We start from the raw sequence: 22,412 nt of genomic DNA, 5'->3' as shown, positions 1-22,412 counted from the left end.
ACTCAGATTGTTGTCTCCCTATCATCCAATGCAGACTCAACTTTTGGAAAACGTACTACTTTTCTGAATCGGGTGACTAGCTGGAAGGCAACAAGTTGTCTCAAGCTTAACAGGAAGTAAACAGAGAATATTGTGATGGTAAATAACCTATTGCTCTCGGATCAATTCCTCTGGCCCCTGCGTCTGGGGGAACCCCCTCCCCCCCCCCCCCGACCAGAAGTAAAGAGCCTCGGAGTCCTCCTGGATAAGGACCTAACTCAAGGAAAGTTGCTGATACTTGCTTTGGCCCCTTAATATCCCTTAGGAAGTCAATCAAGTGGCTCCCTATGGAATGTCGAAAGACGGTGGTCCAGAGCCTGGTACTTTCCCGCCTTAATTATGGCAACTCTCTTTATTTAGGCAGTACCTCATATGTTATCAGCAAGTTGCAAGTCACTCGTAATGCTGCTTCTCGAGCTCTGCTGGGTTTGCCCAGAATGCAACCCGCACGTTCATCCCTTGTCCATCTCCATTGGCTGTCCATAAGCAAAATAATAGAATTCAATGCCTTGTGTGTTGCCCACAGGATTAAACATTGGACTATCCCACATCTACTGCTGCATCTTATCATCCCATACAGTGCCCTTAAGAGCTTAGATCGACCAGTCTCTTCCTTCTTACTGTCCCTAGAATAAAGAGAGCAAGAGGCAGGGGTCGCTCATTAGCCTACCTGGTTTATAAGCTCTGGAACTCTCTTTCTATTCATCTTAGCTCAAACGATAATCTACTAAGTTTTAGGAAGCAACTGAAAACGCACCTCTTCATTTAAAACAGCATGTTCTTTCACTTGTCCTGTTAAACGCCGGTAAGCCAGTTTGCTGGTAGTGGTGTGCTCTATAAGAACGGTAACATAACATCGGTCCAGGGCTATTCAGTTTTCAGGGTCCTAGTTCCACAAACCAGTGGTCCGTATTCTTCATGGCCCTGAGCTCCTGGCATGGAAAACTGCTAAAAGAATCTGACGTCCCTTCCGATGCAGTCAACGCTGACGATGCCACGCAGAGCTGAACAATGTCTCCTACCGGCACGCAGGGGTACGGCTCATAAAAATCTTCGGATCCAGTCTGATGCCTGGAGATAATGCTAAGGTACGGAATCTGCAGCCAGCTAGAGTCCCTACCAGATGAGGTGTTGCCGAAGGTACGTACCTTGTTCTTCACATTTGTGCTGGTCAGACTCACTACATCAGACAGTTGGGGTTTCTCCTGTGACACAAATATTTATCTGCTGTCCATCCAGTGTCTCTTTTGGTTTCACGGTTTTGTGAGATGGGCATTTGTGATTTTCTGCTGCAGTGGCATAATGCTCCTGGTTAATATGACAAAACTAGAAATATTGGAATAATTCATGATTTCCCCTTCTGAACTGTTTGTTAAGGCTATAGTTTTTTCAGCTAACTTATTTTAAAACTTGTGCCGTAAAATGTACAGTTTGGGTCTGTGTTTTTTCAACTAGACAGAACTACATTCTTGTTAGCATGTCTGTCTGTGCGCGCAGCAGTCGATATCTCAGCATCACATCAGTGACTATCTTTATGGCTTCCAGTGTGCCGCAATAGAGGAGGTGGCGTTATGGCCATAGCTGCCGGCTTTGGAACTGGGGTACCAGGTTCGAGTTTCGGCATTATCTCAACAACCTGTGATTCTTGGCAAATCACTTAACCTCCCTGTGCCTAAAAGCTAATGTGACCTGGCATAATGTAACTGGTGCTCATGTAAAGCGCTCCACTACCTGGATCTTATTTGTGTGCGCAGAGTTCGGTGGCAATAAGATTAGGAGACCAGTCCAGAGTCCAATACACAAGGAAGCTTTACAAGAAGGCGATCCTGTCAGCAAAAAAGGCCTGGGGCGAGAAAAGATGGCAGGACCTAAAAGACGCAAGTAGTGAGAGGAATATGCCACGCTTTTGGAGCTTTGTAAAATGGGGCGCGGGTGGAGTAAGGCATTCCCCTCCAAAATCATGTGGACCTTGAAAAGTGGGTAAAGTTTTCTCAGAACAATATGCAGATAATGACAATAAGGACAATGATCCTTCCTGGGTCCACTTTAATTAATCTGATACTGTTTTTAATTTAGCCGATGTAACCACTGCACTGAGCACAGTTACCAGTGGGAGAGCCCCTGGCATTGATAATGTGCCCGCTGATATCTTTCTGCAGGACAAGGCCAAATGGAGTCAGTATATAATGCTTTTAGCAAACGCCATCGCCCATGGAGCCCCGATCCCGAATACCTGGCGAGGGGCGGACATCCTCCAGATTTATTAAAAAGGGGATAAATCTTTACCTGGGAACTATAGGCCGATAAACCTTATTGATTCAATCCAGAAAGTCATAGCACGACATGCCTTAGCAAAAATTCAAACTTGGATTGATAACGACATCCTGAGCCCCTTCCAGGCAGGCTTTCGGGCTCACCTAAGCACTATTGACCAGGTCTTCCGGTTCCTCTTAATCTATTGGCGGATGGTGACCCTTGGAAAAGGTAGCATCTATGCAGCCTTTGCTGATCTTAAGTCCGCCTTTGACTTAGTTTCACATCCCAAACTGTGGAGGGTACTGCAAGAGCTTGGGCTGCCCCCTGATCTACTCTTTTAAATCGTTCGCCTCCACGAAAATAACTTCGCCCAAATTCTTTGGGGGTTCCGGGAAATAAGACTGACCGGTTCTCAGTTGAGATTGGAGTACGCCAAGTACCCACATTGTTTTCACTTTTTATTAACGGCATTTAGTTTTTTAGCTTCCTTTCCCACAAACTCCCCAGTCCTAGCAGGTAAAAACATCCGATATTAATGTTTGAGGATGACACACTTATATTATCTAAAACCCTGAGTGGGTTAAAGCGTGCGCTGCAGCATTTTAAATAATTTTGCTTACTGCTCTGTCTAAAAATCAACACTGCAAAAACAAAGATCATGACCTTTAATGAACACTGGTCATTTAAGGGTGGCATGGTAATGGATGGGCTACCCCTGGAGCAGGCTGATGCATTCACTTATTTAGGCATCATCTTGCATAGAGGACTTAGCTGGAGGCCGCATATCGACACCATGGCCTTAAAGCACAGGCAACTGGCCGGTGTCATGATCAAGGAATTTAAAACATTATTGACCAAGCCTCTTACCCCGGTGCTACAGATCTATAGCTCTAAAATATTAAGCTCAGTCCTGTATGGTGCAGAGTTATGGGGTTTTGAGAAATTGCATCTTCTTCTTGTATCTGAGAACAGGTTTTTCCGGGGGATCACATGCCTACCCCAAAAGTCCTCCCTTGCTCCCCTTGTGTTATGACCTAGGCAGAAAAGCTATAGCTGACCTAGCAAGACTACACCCTATCCTCTATTGGCGCAGAATCTGGTGTACACCAGAACTAGCCATCTTCGCAGACGGTCTTAAAGATATAATGGAGGCTGATCGCTTCCACAAATTTAGTTGGCTGCGAGACATTAGAAGCTCTCTAACCTGCATGGGAATGTCATCGTTGTGGGAAGCCCTAAACAGTACCCAGTTCCCATCAAAAGATCTAATCAAGCAAAGCTATTGGGAATGGATTGTGCAAGAAGCTAACAGAACAAGTGATGCCATAACAGTGACAGGAAAGTTCTTGCAAATAAAACCAAGTCAGTGTGTTGAGGATTACTGGGACGTAATCTCCAATCCGCTAGACGGCAAACTGTATTTCCAGTTTAGAGCAGGATGCTTACACCTGAAGTCTTTCACTGCTAAATTGTTTGCCGCTACCGATGTCAAATGCCCTTACTGCATTGACTTGGAAGAAATATACGCACATGTGTTGTTTGTATGTCCCGCGTACGTTGCACCTCGCAAAGCTTGGCTGGCACCAATTTGCAGGATCATGGGCAATCACCTGTCGAGTTTAGCTAAGAGAATACTGTTTACTGATCCATCTGTATTGTATGCAGTATCAATGGCAAAGATTTTAAGATGGATGTGGATAATCAGATCTAAGCCCCTTCCAGGCAATCAATTAAAGAAGGCTCTCTCTATTAACAACAATGAATTATGTTTCAGTCCTGTTGGGTCTTTTTAACTGTTAATCATCTAGTTGTATTAATTTGTAATAATAATACTGTGTATGTGTTTTTTAACTTTTTTAAAAACTTTTTTAACTTTCTTTTTTTATTCAATATATATTTCGCTGTATTGATCATTTAAAAAAAAATGTGAAACCTGTTTTTATGTGACCAGCTTTTATGACATTATCTTTTGAATAAAGCTTTCGTTGATTGTTGTATATGTATGTGTCAGTGTCATGACAGAGGTAGGCTCTGTGTTTAGGTTCTTAATGTGCACTGCTGACTCTCCCTAGGTCTGTGTGTGAGACAGCCTTTAGTGTTAGAAATACAGCCTTTATGTTCTCTTTTGTATGTGCAGCAATGTCTAAATCAGCTCTATACATCTGGGGGAAGGGGATTTGAGGGGAGAGTGGAATTGTCACACCTCAATTTGTGGCTATCTTGATGAATGTGTGTGTGGCAATGTCAAAGCAGGGCTGGGTTTGAGCCTCTCTGATTCCCTGTGGCATAATCCGAGGCAGGCCATAGGTCTTGTGCTCTGATGTACCAGAGATAGCCATGCCTTTGTAATTCTTTTGGGATGCATGTTGAGTGTATGAAGCAGTGCTGACTTTAGTCCCCATTTTCTTTTTTGGCCAGATAAAAGATCATTGGTTTTTTATGTTTACTTGTTTCTACATTTTGATCCCCAGGCTCGCCATTCAACGTATGGGATACGAAAATGCTTCCTTTTCCTTTTGCAGTGTCAGCTCACTCTCGCCATTACTCAGGTCAGTGCATATTTCTTAGAATAATACTCTCCTTCCTTCCAGGTTACTGGGATGTCTACCAACACCTAAGTGCTTCTGGTAAATTATCCTGTACTGTGTGTGTACAGCTGTTCCCATTAATCTCCCTAATCCCACTAAAGTTGTCCATTGGTCATCTTCGTTCTCCCACGTCTAAACACAATGTTACCACTACTGAACATAAAGATGTTCGGGGCTAATCACAAAGGTACCTTACACTTGTGAGTAATTTACACAACTAATTTATTTTAACACTTTTGAGTAACTTTGCCAGTTTTGGCTGTTCACAAAATCAGAGTGTAAAGCTACTCAAAAGTGTAGACTTAAACATCTCTTCCCCCTTCCCCCCCCCCGAAAATGGGGGTGGAGCCAAGTTTATGATTGTAAGTTACTACTGCCACAAACGTAACCTTAAAATCAAACCCCATAGGAAATAATGCTACATTAAATGATTTAAGCTAGATTAAAATACAAATATGTATTAATGTTAAAATATATCAAAATAAAACTTTCATTGTTTAATTATAAATAATGTTTAAATTTTTGTTTAATTTGTAAATTAATCTAACATTAATTTATCATTAACATATATTAAACATTAATTTTAATTAGTCATATACATAATTTTTTACTAATTGTTAATGCATAATAAAAAATAAAATAAATATATATTTTTTTACTTTATGCTGGAATTTATTTTTTGATTTTAACTCCGGTAAAAAGTTTAATATAATTTAATATGTTTAAATTAATTAAAGATTTAATTCAGAATTTCATTACCACCGTGACTCTGGAGGCTCCCTGTGATAAAGCATAGGGAAAAGTAAAAATATTTATTTAACTTGAAAGATATTAGTAATGTTAGTAAAAATATTCGTTATGCTAAATATGAATGGAAATTAATGTTATGCATTCATTGCAAATGTAGAACAAAAGAAAAAATGCTATATCACTATTAAATTAATTTTGTATTCGATTTTGAATTTAAATATATTCAATTAAATTATTTTTTGAAGTTTTACTCAAATGAAATCCTTCCTAAAGTAAGAAAGGTATTTTATTTTTCAACTATTTTATGATTAAATAATAAAAGGGTTAATTTTAGAAATTTGTTAAACCTTAATTTATATTTAATTATATGTTTAACTGTTTAAATATTTTAATTTAACATTGTTTCATATGGAATTTTATTTTAGTCCAGGCCACCATTATTTTATTTGGGACTTTGTTGCAGTACCAGATGTTGGCCATGTGTGGAACTAGGCTTACTCCAGTTCTGAGCTGGAGTGATTTACTACTTTTGTAGGTCCCTTTTTGACTGTAGTAACTTGAGATGTACAGTTTGCGGATAGCAAAGGTCTTACTCTTTTGTGGATTGGAACATGTCCCTGCCTAAAACCCTCCTAAACCTATCCCATTTAATAGTAAGCATACCCCTTTTTTCAGCCACTCCCCCTGCTGCATTCCACAGTTACTACTAAGTAGTAAACTTACACATGTGAGGTTCTTCCCATAGAAAATATAGGAGAGGTGGATGGAGATTTACACTTGCAGGGTTGTAAATAGCATTTTGTAGTACTCTTTTTGTAGTACATCTAAAGTACCACAAACTGCAGTTTAATAGGCCCTAGTGTATGTAGTAAGGCAGTCTTTGCTTGAAGCGTTCTGCTTAATCCTCTTTCTGATGCATGTCAGCCAAGCCTAAAGACAAACATTGCTCATGTGAAAGGGCACCAGCATAAGCAGTGGGTTAAGTCAGTTTAATTATTGTAGAGGTGATTCCTGCACACACCATGGGCATGGGCAGGTATGGAGATGGTCAGAAAAAAATAGTTTTGGGCTCCCCAGAATGGATGTTTCCCACAAATTCATAACCTTTCTATAAGTCTCCACACATGTATTGAGAAGATCCGGTAACTTTCTTATAAATATCCGCTTGCAAAATATATTGAATAATAAACAAAGAATGTCACAGTGAATCAGAAGGGTGCAGTTGTTTCAAAAGTCACTGTACCACACCCATCCCAAAGTCCCCCTCCTTTCTGCTCCCTCCCCATTTCAGGATATTCTTGAGTTTTATAGCCAGTCATCTGAATTTCTGTAGTCTCTAGATAATTTGTAACTAAAGTGGATGGTGACTGAAGAAATCCTCCAGTAATCCTCCAAAGACATTTTTTAAAGAGACCCTCCGAGAATAGATTAAAGGCGTGCCAATTAGAAGAATTTTTTGCTTTATTGAATTATGAGCAGATCTCTGAGCTTACTCTCAGGAGGTACTGGAGAGCTGAGGATACAAGAAAGTATCCTTGTTAATTTAGTGACCCAATCTCTTCTCCCCTTTTCAAACTAACCCAGCACAAATCACACTTGGACTGCTATACCATACACTTCAATATTTTTATTTATGCACTTCCACAGTGCCCATCTCATGCCAGTTTCATTGAAGACATTCCGTTCTTGTAGCCCGTCCACTTCTGAAAAGTCACATTTATTGAACTACCTAAAAACGGTTCAATGTAGGCTTCAAACTTGAACTCAGTACTGGATTCTAAAATCATTGTCTCCATTATCTCCCTTCATATTAGTGACATTCGGACAATGTGACAAAGTCACACATTTTACTCTGTTCCACCACCCTCGTTGCATTGTAATCATTCTGAGGCATTGGCTTTACCTTGTATCAGAAAGTAATGAAATGACACTTTAATTTGTTAATGGGAAGCCCTTTGGATTCAACTGATGCCCCTGCAAAGGATAAAGCACCTCTCTGTATAGCCCAGACACTCCGCCCAATCTCTGGACTAAGTTCTTACTCAATATTGTAATGTCCAGCGTAAATCATGGACAGAGGCCTATGTGCCCCCCCCAGTCTAATGTACATTTGCCTGGGTTGAGCCATCCATCTCCAGAAACCTCACAGATTGGTCTGTTTTGGAGATGGCAGCCTCCTTAAAGGAAAGAGTAACAATCTCTCACGTAGACATGGATGCCAAGAATTTTGAAGTACATGGGTAGAAAATGCACCAGTCTGGTGGTCTCTCTCGCTGACAAAATAATGCCAATGCTATTGTAGCCGCTTGTGAGCTTTTGAACTGGTACACCTCCTTGCTCCGAGACTATGTCCCAAAGAGCATAGTTCATGATAAACCTGGGCATGGAAAGGACAAAACATAACCTGTTGATGTCCAGTAATCTACTCGATAGCGACTAGAACAATGAACCTTCGGTTTGTCCATGCCACAGCAGACACGGCTTATGTCCTTTGACCTTAAGCCTGCAAGCTCCAAAGGAAGTGAATAGTCTCCCATTCGAAGGGAAAAATTGTGTTCTTCCCCTATAGCAAAGAAGCAAGGGGACACCCGCTGTCTGTAACTCTGGTAGCTCACGGTGGCTCTGTGTGAATAGTATGTTTTTGCTGGAAAACAACAGCACCAAAGTAGATTGCTTAAATAGGCCTCTCCGGTCGCGACATTGGTGATAGATTCTGCCGAAGTCCTTGGACCCCTATTTGAGGCCATGGGTCGCCCACCATAGATGCTTTTGTTTCTACCTTAATGCTTCCTGGCTAAGCAATAAATCTTGATCCCTGGAGGAAATCCTGTATTCCTAAAGGCTGTCCTGATGCTGGATTGGATATGAGTGTTCTTGTATGCATTTTCTCTGACTCATCTGATTCCAGGTATTCTCCAAAAGTTCAGAAAGAGCCTGGCTTGCATGGACCTTAGCCAGGCTCCATCTTGACCCACATCAGCTTGCCTTAGAGCATTGTTTGCCAAACTATAGGGCTTGAAGTCTAAGCAATAAATAAAGATGCCTTTAAATTCTTCTGCATTTATCTTGTCACATTTGCTGCATTTCAAAGACAGAAGTCAAATGTCAGGCTATGTCTACTGACAAATTGCTGCTTATTATTTTAACAATGGGATTGGGGTTTACAAACTCATCTGACTGCAGTCAGGGAAAGAAAAGTAAAGAGAATTGTGTGACAATGTTGCTGGGGAGTCTGAAAGGAAAAGCTGTAGGATATCATTTTCACACAACAAATGTAAATCCCTGTAAATGACCTATACACATTCAGCAGATGGAAAGCAAAAAAAAAAAACAATTGTTTTGTAATTCTGAAGTGTGATGGAAGCAATGATTTTAATAGGATCAAAACACTTTACCTGGTGATGCACAACTGATAAATAGTCAATGGAACCCGATCTCCACTAATTATCATTTGTGTGTAATATAGTTTTATCAGTTAAACTGTATGTCTGTACAACTTTGATGGCAATTGCAATGGAAAATGTGCTGTCTGTAAATGACAGTGCACTACCTGATGATGCTGTAGTTACATTAAACCCCTCCTGCCCACCGCCACCCTTCTCCATGTCCATTAAAGCTAGGTGGATCATGAGAGTTTGCTATTCTAAAGATTAGGTTGTGTTTCGGAAATGTTTGGGAAGCACTGCCTTAGAGAACACATGTGGAGGGAGACAAAGCAGTTTCTTGGCTGTGACAAACTCTGAAGCTGTACAGAGATGGATCTAAAAGGTCATTACACTAGATAGGATGTAAACAGGACTGTAATATGTTTTCCAGGACTTCAACTGGATATTGAAGAAGTGATATAGGCCGGTAGTAAGGGGAGAACCTTTAAGTGTTTCCAAGCTGGTGGTTTGTCTGCATTAGAAAGGAACATATTAAACAGAGCTCTCAGAAGGGCTCTGAACACAATGGTGTTAGCAGAATTTATTTGTGAGGGGCAGAGATCATCAGGGAATCCTGAGCTTATCACACGCATCAGTTTCCACCTCTGGCATACTAAACTGCTGAAACTGCCACAGGGCTCAAATTGCATTGGGATTGGGAGACCTATCGAGGTGAGCGAGTTAACAGGGGGTTGCTTAGCAAAATCAGTGTACATGTTTCTGATTTTACCACAGGAGAACATGGTGCAACGCAGTACTTGAGATACAGAGATGGCTTGGAAGAAGACAGTGGAATGGGGTGTGCCGTTTAACGGCAGGAGGTCTCTTGTTTGATTTGCAAGCTTTCATAGGAACTATAGTGCCTAGGGCCTCAATAACGGCAGCAATAAACAGAGGGCCACCATGTGGATACTAAATGATAATCGACATGGTGGTAAGTAGATATATTTAGTCAAATTAGTATTATTTTTGAGATTTCAGAATTCCGTATCAAGTACCACAAGGTTTTAAGTGGAGCATTAGGACGTCTGCAACTCAGAGCAGACGAGATATTAAGAAATTAGTGGCTTGCCCTGGTAGGTCCAGGGGATTTCTACAATTACAACATCAAAATTGTAACAAAATGAGGTCAATGATATGTCGTGCTGTATGAGTGGGGCCTAATATTTTTTTCAATGGGCCGAGGGTCTCAAGTTCTCTCTAAAAGTAATGCTGTAAGTATCCTTCATGTTTTCATACTGCAAGTCAAAATCCCATTGGAAGCAGAAATTCATCAGAATGTACCCAAATTACAAGATCTTTCTAAAGGTGGTTTGAGATATAGAGCATTACAAATTTCTAAGGCGACAGTCTCAACCAGGAATACAGTAGCTTCTTTCTTTCTTTGCTTCATTAAAGAGTTTGAGCGTGTTAGACCTGTCAGCCCTTTGGGTGGTCCCTCCTCATCATTATTTATTTTGTCCCACTTTTGCCTCAAACCCTGTTTGAATTTTTCCTTTTTGGGAACCACCAGACTTTTTCGTGTTGCTACAGATTCAGGGAACCATTTTAGCTACCCCTGAAACTTCTGTCTGAGGGCCTGGAGCACAAAATGGTGGCCACCTGTGACATCACCAGCATCCACTGGAACCTACCAGCACCTTCCAGAACATTCCAGGAGCTTCCAGAACCCTGTGACCGTTGGAGGCGGTTTAGAATGTTGGGAGGACAAGAGAGGCAGTTGGCAGTTGGAGCTGGCAGTTGGCACCTGACTGGTGAAGAGAGAGGAGCACAACAGTGAAGGAGGAAGGAGTGAAGCAGCAGGGGTGGAAACTTGTGCCTGGAGTGGGGTCCATAAACCCACCCTTGATACTTGTCCCTACTGATGGATCCCAGCCTATAGCCCTGTGTGGGAAGAAGACAGAAAAACTCATCCTAAGGACCTGAACAGCAGGAACAGGCCTTAGAAGCAGAAAGCAGCAAGATCCTGACCTGGAAACTGGTTTCCCTGGAGTCCGGCGTCGAGTAGCCTGAGACCTGGAGCCCGAGGTGGAGAAGCGGCGCTGACTGAAGTAGCAGACGTCGTACCCGGAGCCGCCCGAGGTCGGGAGAGGGCGCCGACGGAGGTCGTGAGGAATACCAGAGGTCGAGGAGGAAGTGAACCGAGGTCGAGTGAGCGGCGTCATCGGAGGAGTGAAGTCCGCCCTCCGGAGTCGTCGGAGACCGAGGTAGAGGAGCACCGGAGGTCGGGAGTGAGGATCGCACTCCGGAGTCGCCCGGAACCTGAGAGGAGGAGCACCGGAGGTCGGGGGTGAGGATCGCACCCCGGAGTCGCCGGAAGTCGACATCGAGGCCAGACCGGCCGACGTCATCGGAGCCGAGAGCGCCATCGGACCGGAGCCGCCCGAAGTCGACATCGTGAAGAGACTGCCCGACGCCGTCGAATCGGAGGTAGAGATCGAACCGAGGCCGCCGACATCGGACCGGAACCGCCTACCGGCGTCGTCAAAGAACTGACATTGTGCCGAGGCCGCCGAGACCGAACCGGAACCGCCTCACGGCGTCGACACGACTCCAGCGGCGTCGGAACATCAGAAAAAGGGCAGTAAGTGGAGTAGAGGGCGCCTAAGGCCCTGTGGAGACCTGAGAGACTGCTCTAAGGGGCTAGGGAGGTGCTGAAACCAACCTGACTGTGCCTGGGGTGAACTGGGACTAACCTAGAGAGGTTGTGTGGAGAGAGAAAGCCAGGGCACTGGTATTCCCCCCTTTGATCTACCTCAGTTTAGGCCTCAGCCTTGTCCCAGCCAGGGAGTAGCCTCCCCCCTCAAGCCTTCCACAACCCTACAAGCTGTGCCTGGGCCAAATCAGCCCTTAAGAATTGAGAAGTCAACTGATTACATGAGGGGTGCTGTATACTTTTAATTATTTATTGGGGATACTGTATTTATTGAGTTTTTACCTATTTATTGCTGCACTATATTTATAGGTCCACAGGACTTGTTGGTGTACAATATTTATTGATACAGTATTTATTGCCTCAAAGTATTTAATTGTCTGTATATATTGCACTTGTATTTATGCCCTGTTATTTATGATCACCCCTATTTATTTCATCAAACAGCCAATATTTATTTGACCTGCACTAATTGAAACTTGTATATTGTGATTGACCTATTTATTTTTCCAATCAGCAACTAAGAGAAAAAGATAAAGAAAGAATATTTTCATAATTTTTACGGTGTAGAGTCGTTTTTGGAACGGATGCACGCATGGTTATTGTAGGGGTATATTGTATGCTTAGCACTGTGCCTGTTTCCTGACCACTCGGGCCAAGCTACCACAGTGTGTTCGAGGAGTCCACCACCACCCTGCGGAGTGGGAGTGGGCTGTTTCCAACAGAGGGGATATTTGTATCCATACCCACAAGTAGCAAAGCTGTCATGAGCTTAAAAACGATAAGCTGTTTTACAAAATTCATAGGTCCTCATCTTGGGATTCATAGGTCCTCATCTTGAACCTGCCCTGAGGAAGTCCCAAAGCTTTGTTGCTTGCAGTCAAGCCAGCTAAACATGTCAGAAAATGCAGGTTTCTTTATTAAAGAAGCCTATGTAGGATTGACCAAAGACAAGGTAATTCTAAAGAACACTTGAAGCAATGGTTCATTTGTAAAAATAAGTACAGGGGCTTTCCTCAGGAGGCAACTTGCACCAGCCCAGTTCTGCTATTAGCGCCGCCTAAAACAGAACCAACTACTAACCACAAAAGTGAGGAGAGGATGTGGCAATAATGGCCAGAGCTTCCGACTTCAGAGCTGGGGAACCAGGGTCGAATCTCTGGATCATCACACCAACCTGTGATTCCAGGCAAATCACTTACTCTCCCCATATATTAATGTGTCCTTAACTGGTGCTCATGAAAAGCTCCTGGTGTTGAGGATAAAGTGCTGGAACTGAGCACCGGAAACCATTGGCTCAAATTAAGCACTGACTTGAAGTTTATCCCTAAAACACCAACTAATGTGCACCTAAATTAGCTGGTTGTCTCGTGCTGTATCCAAATTCTTTGCAGTCAGTGGAGTAGGCATTAAATTTTCTTGACAACCAGAGGTGTTCAAAGTTTTATTTGGATAAAACGAAACCTTTCAGAGCCATGGATTAATTGTTTGTGGTCTTTGAGCATTCCAACAAACGAAATCTTGTTTACAAACAGGTATTGGAAGATGGCTAGTTGCACGCATGCCTCTTTTGGTACAAATAACTGCTCTCTCTATAACAGGGGTCTTGGCAAAGGCATCCATGTTCTCTAAGATAACTACAGAGCCACTGGATGACAGACCGTTCATATCTGTGCTGCTGATGATGGCCTGGGTTTGAGGCCTGAAACACATCTATGTTGGATGAGTGGTACTGGTACATTTCTTTCAATAAGGTGAACCTCTTCCCACCTCTTTGGAAATATGCTGCTTGTTGATCTTGATTTTCATTGAAGCATGTGAATCTAGGAAAACTCCATTGCTGTACTTAATTTTGCAATGCTAATAGCATTTGTAGATTCCCATTCAACCATCCCTTCTGACCTATTATCAAGGGGGGCTTATCTTTACCTACGCACTTAAATCTGAGGTTTATTGGAGAGTGGAATTCAGGGAACATCTATCTCATTGCCTGGTGTTGGGATCAGCATAATGAGGTGGATGTGCTACTCTTAGTGTTGCTATTTATTGCACTGAATGTACAGTCTGGTATTATTGGAAATGTACCATGGAATACCAGCCTGATTATGGGGAATAATTCAAACAAATGAATTGAAGAAAAATAATAGCTCTGCTGGAGTTGGGGAAGTGACTGCCAGATGTCAGACATGGTGGTTTAAGTTGCAAATGAAGGTATGTTATTCATAAAGAAGTTCATACCAAGAGGCAAGTGATGTTTTTAAAAGTAAATAAATTGATGCTCCCTGATTTAATATGTAACTGAAAGAGCTGGTCTTAATGAGAAATAGGAATACAAGTGTCGTTTTTGAAGAACAAAACCTACTTTGTGTGTGTTTTATTACTCATATTAATGTTTCACTGTCATTATTTGTTGCACTTTCTTCAGTCTTTTTCTAAGAGCTCCTCTACATCCACAGCAGAATATTGTGCAATATCTACTATAGTTTACTGTTACCCAGTCAATAGCTGCCCGTTGGCCCCATATCATGCGTCACTCATGCTTCCATTCTGTACTATTTTAGCAACTACTTACCTGAAAACAAATCCTAAAAAGGCACCATTCTTCAAAACTGTGAAAATCCCTTAAATGTTTGGGCTAAATTTGAAACAAAAATTGGAAAAAATAAAAAAGAGTCTCTGTCAGATGTAAATACCTTAACCATTTTCTAAGTACTTTAAATGCAATTGATGGAAAAAATGTATTGTACTAAGGTCCCCTTTATGGCTTCAGAAGGCAAAGGTGCTCAGACAGCTGGTTGGGCTGGAGAAAAATCTATTTAATTGGGAGATTTACAGTGATTCTCTTGAGGCGATACTAGAGACGTTCAAATATATGTGCTGGTATTGTCTAGTGACCAGTGAAGCCTGTGCCATTCAGAAAATATCCTCCCCCCTTATTCTGTTGTTTTTTTTTTGCCCACATGAAATTCTCACTCTGGGTAAAAACTGGAGAGCGTCGGCTGAAAAACTAGAGATCAAGTAATTGTAGCTTTTAGCATTTAAAAGGTTTTTTCATGCTATGCCAAGCTTAACAGCAAATCACTAAAACCAGGTGCACCACTGGTCCAGTAATGTGTCTCAGCCGACTCTCAAACATATAGGAGTGTATGGTGCGCTCTGTGGCGTCTACTTGAGTTCTTACAGCCAACAAATCACAATACACCACTGGTTCCATGGGTTTGTTGGGCATATGGCTTCACCAATACAGGCTGCCTTTTTCAGTACATGTCTTCAATAGCCAAACATGCTACAAAGTCAATGTAATGGTCTTATTCCAGCAAATGTCCTTTTATAGATGTGTCTGCTTTTAATATTTTTAGTTGTGACATTGGGAATCTTTAGCATGCAAATATCCATTGGTTTCAGATTATATCCCATCTTCTTCACTTTTAGCTCTTGCTCATAGGCATCTTTAGTTGTATGTTGCGGAAAGATCTATTTTGTACAATACTGATACTTGAGTTTGGGGACTGCTGATTGCTTATTTTTCATTGATTTCTTGTGAATCTCATTTGCGTGTTTATTATTCATTAGCTTTCTGTCCTCTTCTTGTTTTGTTTCCTTTGATGGGGACAAAAACAAAAGGTGTTTTTACCATCCTTTTGATTGGAGGACTTGTACTACTTTTTAGGCCTCACCTAAGACAGCGCATTCTCTGTTTGTTGCAAGATATTTTGTTAGCTTATAGCTAGGCTTAGGGCCCACCTATTGTTTACTATTGGTTGGGCTCATTGTCACTCCCATTTGCTTGCTTCTGATTTGATGGCTTGTGTGGGGTTTACTTCCCCAGTCATGAGTTTGTTCCTCCCCTGGAGCATGAACGCATTACTGTCTTTTTACACTGCTTGTTTTTATTTTGGTGCTACTTTTTTATTTTTAGTCATGCACTCTACAAGAGTGTGTGTTTTCCAGCTGTCTCCCTTATGTGTTTCTTTGCCCTGTCTCTGTGTTGCTGTGGCTCACTGTGGGCTTTTCCACCCCCTTGTGTCCACCTTGCTCTTTGTCTGTGTGTGCTTCTCTGTTCCTCCTGTGTTGTTTCTTTCCCCGGTGTTGCTTCTCCCGATCTCCGTGTTGGTTTGTCTCACCATGTGCTTCTCTGCCCCTCTAGTGTTGTTTCCATCCCACCATGGTGCTTTTACCTCCGCCACCTACATCCCTGTTGTGCTTCCCTGTCCCTACCTTTATTTTTTCTTTTTAGTTAGTGATCCAACTTGCAACCATAACTAAAATAAATCAAAATGCCTGCATCATTTTATAGGCCATCAACGTAACAAATGTGTAGCCAAGCTGCACAGCATTAGGCATTCTGTGAATTAAGACCATGTACCCACTGCACCTGAAGACCAGCACCCTTATTCCCGGTTTTGGTGTCTACATAGTCTAGAAAATGTCTCAGTCCAATGCCAGCGTTTGCAGCGGATCCTTGCCTTCCTGTTGGATGTCATTGAACGTCTTAATATGAGGTTCTCCTCCTCACCAGTTCTTTTATGAGTGAATTTAGCACCCACAGAAATTTAGATTGGGATCAATCTTCCTGTGTGTCTCAGGTTTACCTTTGTACCAGTGTTGAGTAACAACCTCCACCCAGTTTAGTCCCACCTGTCCAAATTCAGTTTTCTTTTCCTAAGGGTAATTGAGGCACTGCACGCTCAGACATTCCCAAGTGTAAGAAAAGGACTTCCCACATTTACTGCTTCCCCAGCCCCTGAGCATCCTCCAGATCAGCCCTCTGAACATTCTCAGACATATGCCGCAGTCTGGCAGATACCCATCGACATGGTCCATGGCGTGGGCCTCCCATTCACTCTCCAAGCAGACCAGAGACAGACAGACATTCTTTTGAGTGTGGAAGACTCCTTGCTCTTTTTGCTCTCCGTTTCGTGGTTGCTTCTTTTATGTCCTCTAATACTGATTTCGTTTGGTGTACTCTTTAAAATGACCATAAGATGAGTCTCTACCCAACCCGTGACTGGTACTTTCACCCACATCTACTTATCCCCCAACTTTCCTGCTTCAGATTGAGGGTGACATTTTGTGAAGCACTACTGTAAGCTCAGGATCCTCCTGTGACCAAACTGTGAGTTACCAGTGCCATCTCACAACAATTCATGTGTACAGATTCAGTCTTTATCTCCTTCATCCAGGCTCCCTATCGACTAGAGCCTCCTCTTGAGATAGACTCCTTCCAACCCTTGTCCAATCACTTTTTTGACAGAAAAACCTTGCAGGGCAGCTCAAAGCATTTCGTTATGTAGCATTTCCACATCATTCTAGCTGCTTCAAAAGGTGTGCCAGTCTTTGGTCCCACATCAGAACCGCAAAGAGGCAATGTTAATTGCCCTTCTTCAGACTGCCCCTCCTGATCATCACAGCACTGTCCAATTAAGCACAATACACTGGAAAGTTTTAAGGATCAATCAGAAACTCAGATGGGATCTTTGCAGAGACACGTCTGCATTTTAGTCACACATCTGTTGTTTTGAATACTGCCCCAGGCCAAACTCTCACATGCTGCTGCACCGCTCTGCTTCATCCCCTTTTTCTGAGTGCTTTCTCCTCCTCTCCTTTTCCCTCCTTTTTTTCTGTTTTCTCCTTCCATTCGTCGTTTTTCTGAGTGCCTTCTCCTGCTTTTGCCTCGTTTTTTCCTGCTCTCTCTGTCCTTTCCCGTTTTCTGAGTGCTTCTCACCCTTTCGCCTAGTTTTTTACTGCTTTATCCTTCCTCTCCCCTGTTTTTCTGAGTGCTTTCGCCTTACTTTTTACTGCTTTCACCGTCCTTTCTCCCTGTTTTTTTGACTGCTTTCTCCCGCTTTTGCCTCCTTTCTTACTGCTTTCTCTGTCCTTCCCCCACCACCGTTTTTCTGTATGCTTTCTTCTGCTTTTGCATTGTTTCTTACTGCTTTCGCCTTCCTCTCCTCCGTTTTTCTAAATGCTTTTGCCTCATTTTGCAATGCTTTCTCCGCAGTGCAACTAGCAACTCCAGCACCTTGAGACCCTCAGGAGTTAAAATGCATTAATATTAATATGTACCAAATTATACCTACTCCCTCTATTATAACAGAGTAATATCATTCAAGCCTGTGAGATAATTGGTTTCAGGTGGGCCTCTGTGGTCTTATGTGATGTCATCAGAATTTGAAATGCCAGAAAAACATAAGTTCCTATGATGAGACCTCTTTTAGCCATTGCTCTAATTTTATTGCTCTGCTAGTGAACCCTTACAGCAAGGCAGAGAAGGGGATTTCTGATGAATATTCCTAACTGCAAATCTTTACTGTGTGAATATTCCCCAGGCATCAGACTGAATCTGTAAACTTTAAAGCAGTACTCCTGTGCACCGGTAAGGGGTGTTGAACTGCTCCGTGCTGACCTAATTTTGCTCCGAAAGTGAATAGCAAAGTTGCTTTCAAGCACCAGCCATGCGATCTGAGGTCCGTTCCTTTCTTTCTGCACATTCAGAAACTGATTCAAAGCTTTTCCTTGGTCTCAAGGCTACAAATTTTTCCCCCGAAGATGACCGGGTTCAAACCATGTAGAAGACTGTTACAAACAGATGTCTGTAATGGACTCTCATGAAGTTTATCTATGACACCTGAGATCGATGTTTAGGGGGACCACAAAGCTAAACTTTGTCACCAAACAAAAGAAGACTCTACAGTGCAACTGGCTAAAGTAAAAAACAGAATGTACCGCTCCCAGTGTCGCTCCCTCTCTCAGTCTAAGTCTTTGGTTTAATCCAAACAAAAGCATAAGAAGTAAAAGCTGGAATCCGCACCTTCTCGACTCTCTCGTAATCCAGAAAGGGTACAAAGGCGTCAACATGCCTTCTTGGATCTGATTTGGAGTCTAGTTCTGGTGCACCCCAAGTTTCCGTTTTCATCGGCAATGTCGCATCAGAGAGGCCATGCTGTGCATTTTCAGCACTTTACCAGCCACCTCTGATATGTCTTCGGGGCCTAAGGATCCACAGGGGCTCCCAGTCAGACTTCCATTAGCGTGTCTGCCTTCAGCTCCGTCTATGCCCCTTGAACCTGCATCTGGTTCTGTTTGCGCCACTGCTGGAGGATGTTTTATAGATCATTGTACTATCCGACTCAGAATCTACCTTGACCAAGGTTGTGCCGAGGTGCCAACTGCACTCAGCCAACAGGCAATCCATTTGATTCTGACACTTTCCCTGTAGGCCTCAAATTTTACACAACCTTTTTGGTATTTCCTTGGAGTATGACAATTACGTTGAAGGGGATATTTATATCCCACAATATGATGAGGATAACTGTATGAAGAACTCCAAGATGCCAGTGATCTGGATACTTTCCCAGATACTAGCTTTTTATCCCTCCCTAGTCCTGCTACGGAGAAAAGCACCTTAGTCATAGTTGTTGTGCAGATTGCAGCAGAAGTCTTAGACTTAAAGCTCCCTATTATTGAGGCCAAGACTAATGTTCATACTGATGCACTTCAGCAAAGTCAGGCCCCTACAGAACCGCTACTGCCATTCAATGAGGCTATTAAGGACACCATTTTGGGCCCTTGGGTAAATCCATATTTAGCTCCTCCTGTTAACAAGCAGGTCGTCCGCATCATCTTGCAATTGGCGAGCCTGCCTTTCTTATACAACATCTGACACTGTAGTTTGGTTTTACAGGCTTCCACCAGCAAAGTAATGCCCAATGTCTTCCCCACCACTTGTCTGATTATAGTACTCAAAATGGATAGTGACAATAGGCAAGCAAATTTTCTCCTCTCTGAGCCTTGCTCTTAGATCATTAAATGCCAGCCGTCTTCCCGTCAGCTACATCAATGCTCTTCTGGACACAATGGTATAGGTTTTACCAGCTGTTCTTGACGACTTTAGGGTGTCCATTACTCAAGTTATACAGGATGGTCACAATGTATGGAAATTCGTAATGCATTCTGGCGTGGACATGATCTGCTACTTGGGCCGAGTAATGGACGTCAGTGTGGCATTTGGACATCAGACCTGGATGATGTCTACGGGCTTCTCTGTGCTTGTTCAAGCATCCCTGATGCACATATTGTTTGATGGCTTTTGCCTCTTTGGTGGAAAAGTGTACACTAACCTGGAACAGTTGAACAGTGGAGTCACAGCACATTAGTTGCTCTCCCTGACAGTTCCACCAACAATTTCTCCCTCTTCATGGCTAGTATTGGGGTTTTCAATTTCACCAACCCCTCCTACTGCGCAGTTGGCCTACCAAACCATTTTTGGTCGAGGTTGCGGTTCTCAGACACAATGCATAAGACATCAGCGACCACATTTAGCTCAGGCCAGCGCCCCCCCAGCATTTGCAGCCACAAACCCTCTTTAGTATGTCCGTGACAGCAAACAGCTGTCCTTTCTGAGGCAGGACCCGATATTTCCTCCAGGCAGGCAGGTGGCAGATCATCACTTCAGACAAGTGGGGCCTCCAAATTGCCTATCGGGCGATGTCCTCCCATTTCTTCCTGCACCTTGCACCACTGTTAGACCTGGTACCATTAACGTGGGTCTCCGTTCCATTTTTTGCTGTTGCCTCCTATGTTTTTTTTTTTTTAAATGTTTTTATCATAAGCTTACAACAGTGCTGATTACATATATCAGTTGAACGTATCATGATATGCATGTTACAGGGTAGCTTGACAGGTAATACATGGCACATAGTTGCTTTACCCCTCAATGTATCAAACTCCAGTTTCAGAATCCCAGATCCCCGGATGTTCAGGTGGTTCTTTGATAGTTCATGTGGGTTAGTCGCTTAGATCTGGGTCGGATTCTTCCGGTGGGGGGGGGGGCGCAAATATTGCCGCGGAATGAATTCCACTTGCCCCATATATTCGCACCCACTTTTGGGGACACCCTCTGTGTATGAATACTGCCTTTTCTGCCAACATTGCCGTATCGAGATCTTGACACCAGTGCCAATGTCAGGGGGCAGTTATCACTCCCCAGTGCTGTGCGATATTTCGTTTAGCCAGTGTAATCCCAAGGGTCGCCCAGGCCTGTGTTGCGTGGTTGAGGTCTGTTGGCTCCCAGATATTGAGCAGGCACCTCCGTGGTTCTGGGGGTACCTCGAAGCCACAGACCCAAGATATTGTTGCTATGATTGTCTCCCAGTAATGTGCTATGTTCAGACTTTCCCACAACGTGTGGTAAAATGTGCCCTTTTGCCCACAACCCCGCAAACACAAAGATGTTTCAGTCCGTCCAATCTTATGAAGTGTCGTTCTAGTGTAATATGTTATGTGCAGTATTTTCAGTTGCACAAGTTGTAGTCGAGATGGAATTGCCACCTCTCGCGGGGGTGCCAGTGTCTCCTGACACTCCTGGTCGTCCATGTCTCCTAGTTCAGCACGCCACATTTCTCTCAGGGTGTGTGTGCGATCTTTCTGATTATTGATTACTTTGCGGTAGGTGAGAGGGATTGCTTTTTTGGTGAGGTGGTCTGTAAGGAGGCGGTCCTCGAGTGGTGATGACTCGTGGAGGGCGACACCTCGGAGTATGGCCTTTATAAGTGCGTGTTTAATTTGTAAATATCGGAACTGCTCCGAGTCAGCCATGTGGTACGTTAGGTACCCTAGAAATGCCAATAAGGTCCCATTGAGCGAAACCTTTACTGTTGCGAAACATACCCAGTTTTGGCGTGTCCCAGAGTGGTGTGAGTTGGGTGAGTACTCCCTCCCAGCCGAGCGTTCGCTGCACCGTGAACCAAGTGTGTACTGTATGTGCAGTAGGGCCGATCAGTGTGTTTTTCTTGGCCTTGTTGTATAGTGCCACCAAGAGTCCGTCAGTACCGAGGGTGTGTCTGTCGAGCCGGAGGGCCGGCTCCTCCTGCAGGGCGTGCAGCCATTGGTTCTCTTCCAGGGGATCCTCATCAATAGTCATAAGCACTGAATATTCCCGCCCATGTGCGGGGACCCCGGAAATAATAAAATTATATATGAAAAACACATATATATACAGCTCTGTATATGTATAAACATATAGTATTTTTCCAAGCAAATGCAGCCCCCATAGTAGGCTAGACAATGTAGATATAAATATCCAATAACACACCATAGATATAATAATACACCTAAATCTCTTTTTTTTTTTTTTAATGAGGTAAAAACTCATGAGAAAGAAAAGAAAACACTGTGCAAAACACAGATCCACAAAACATTGTTAGCCTGCAGGCTGCATTGCAATACAATACCATAGAGACTGAAAAGCCTTGTACAGATAAAAACTGGCACCGTGCCTTTAAGGCAGCCCTGATTCCAATATCCCATCATGCCTCAGGGGTGACAGTTGGGTCAGTTGTTCTTTCCGGCTCCTTCAGTTAGGACCCTGGAATTCAGCTCTCTTCAGTTTTGACTTTCTAGTCAAGATTTGCTACTTTTCTAGTGAAATTTTTGCTTTGTCTTTATTATTTCTTTTTGGTGAAGCATATTTCCTGTTTTGCTGACAGATTTCAAAACTTTTTTCTGTCAGAAAATGCCTTCTTTGTTCATGCCCTGTCCTTCCTGTGGCAAAAAGAAGGCTGCTTCAGATACTCCCGATGTGTGTATCATCTGTCTACCGGACACTCATTCTCCTGCTTCCTGTCGACATTGTAAGGACCTTTCTAAGAGAACTTTGAAAGACAGGGAGAGAATTAGGCTTTATGGCCTTTCTGAAATGCG

General features: G+C 43.0%; 1 protein-coding gene across 8 annotated transcripts in view; it reads left to right on the top strand.

Moving 5' to 3' along the window:
• The window catches only part of TMEM94 (transmembrane protein 94), an 805,258-nt gene that overhangs the window by 683,220 nt on the left and 99,626 nt on the right, over positions 1-22,412 (top strand). For all 8 annotated transcript variants that reach the window (XM_085617011.1, XM_085617013.1, XM_085617005.1 and 5 more), the window contains one exon: positions 4,767-4,844. In XM_085617011.1, the coding sequence (XP_085473137.1) occupies positions 4,767-4,844 (78 nt within the window). The remainder of the gene's footprint in view (positions 1-4,766; positions 4,845-22,412) is intronic.

This window comes from Triturus cristatus, chromosome 7 (assembly GCF_964204655.1).
Source record: "Triturus cristatus chromosome 7, aTriCri1.1, whole genome shotgun sequence".
NCBI classification, from domain to species: Eukaryota; Metazoa; Chordata; class Amphibia; order Caudata; family Salamandridae; genus Triturus; species Triturus cristatus.
The sequence above is the reverse complement of the archived record's forward strand: the minus strand, read 5'-3'. Positions and strand labels throughout refer to the sequence as shown.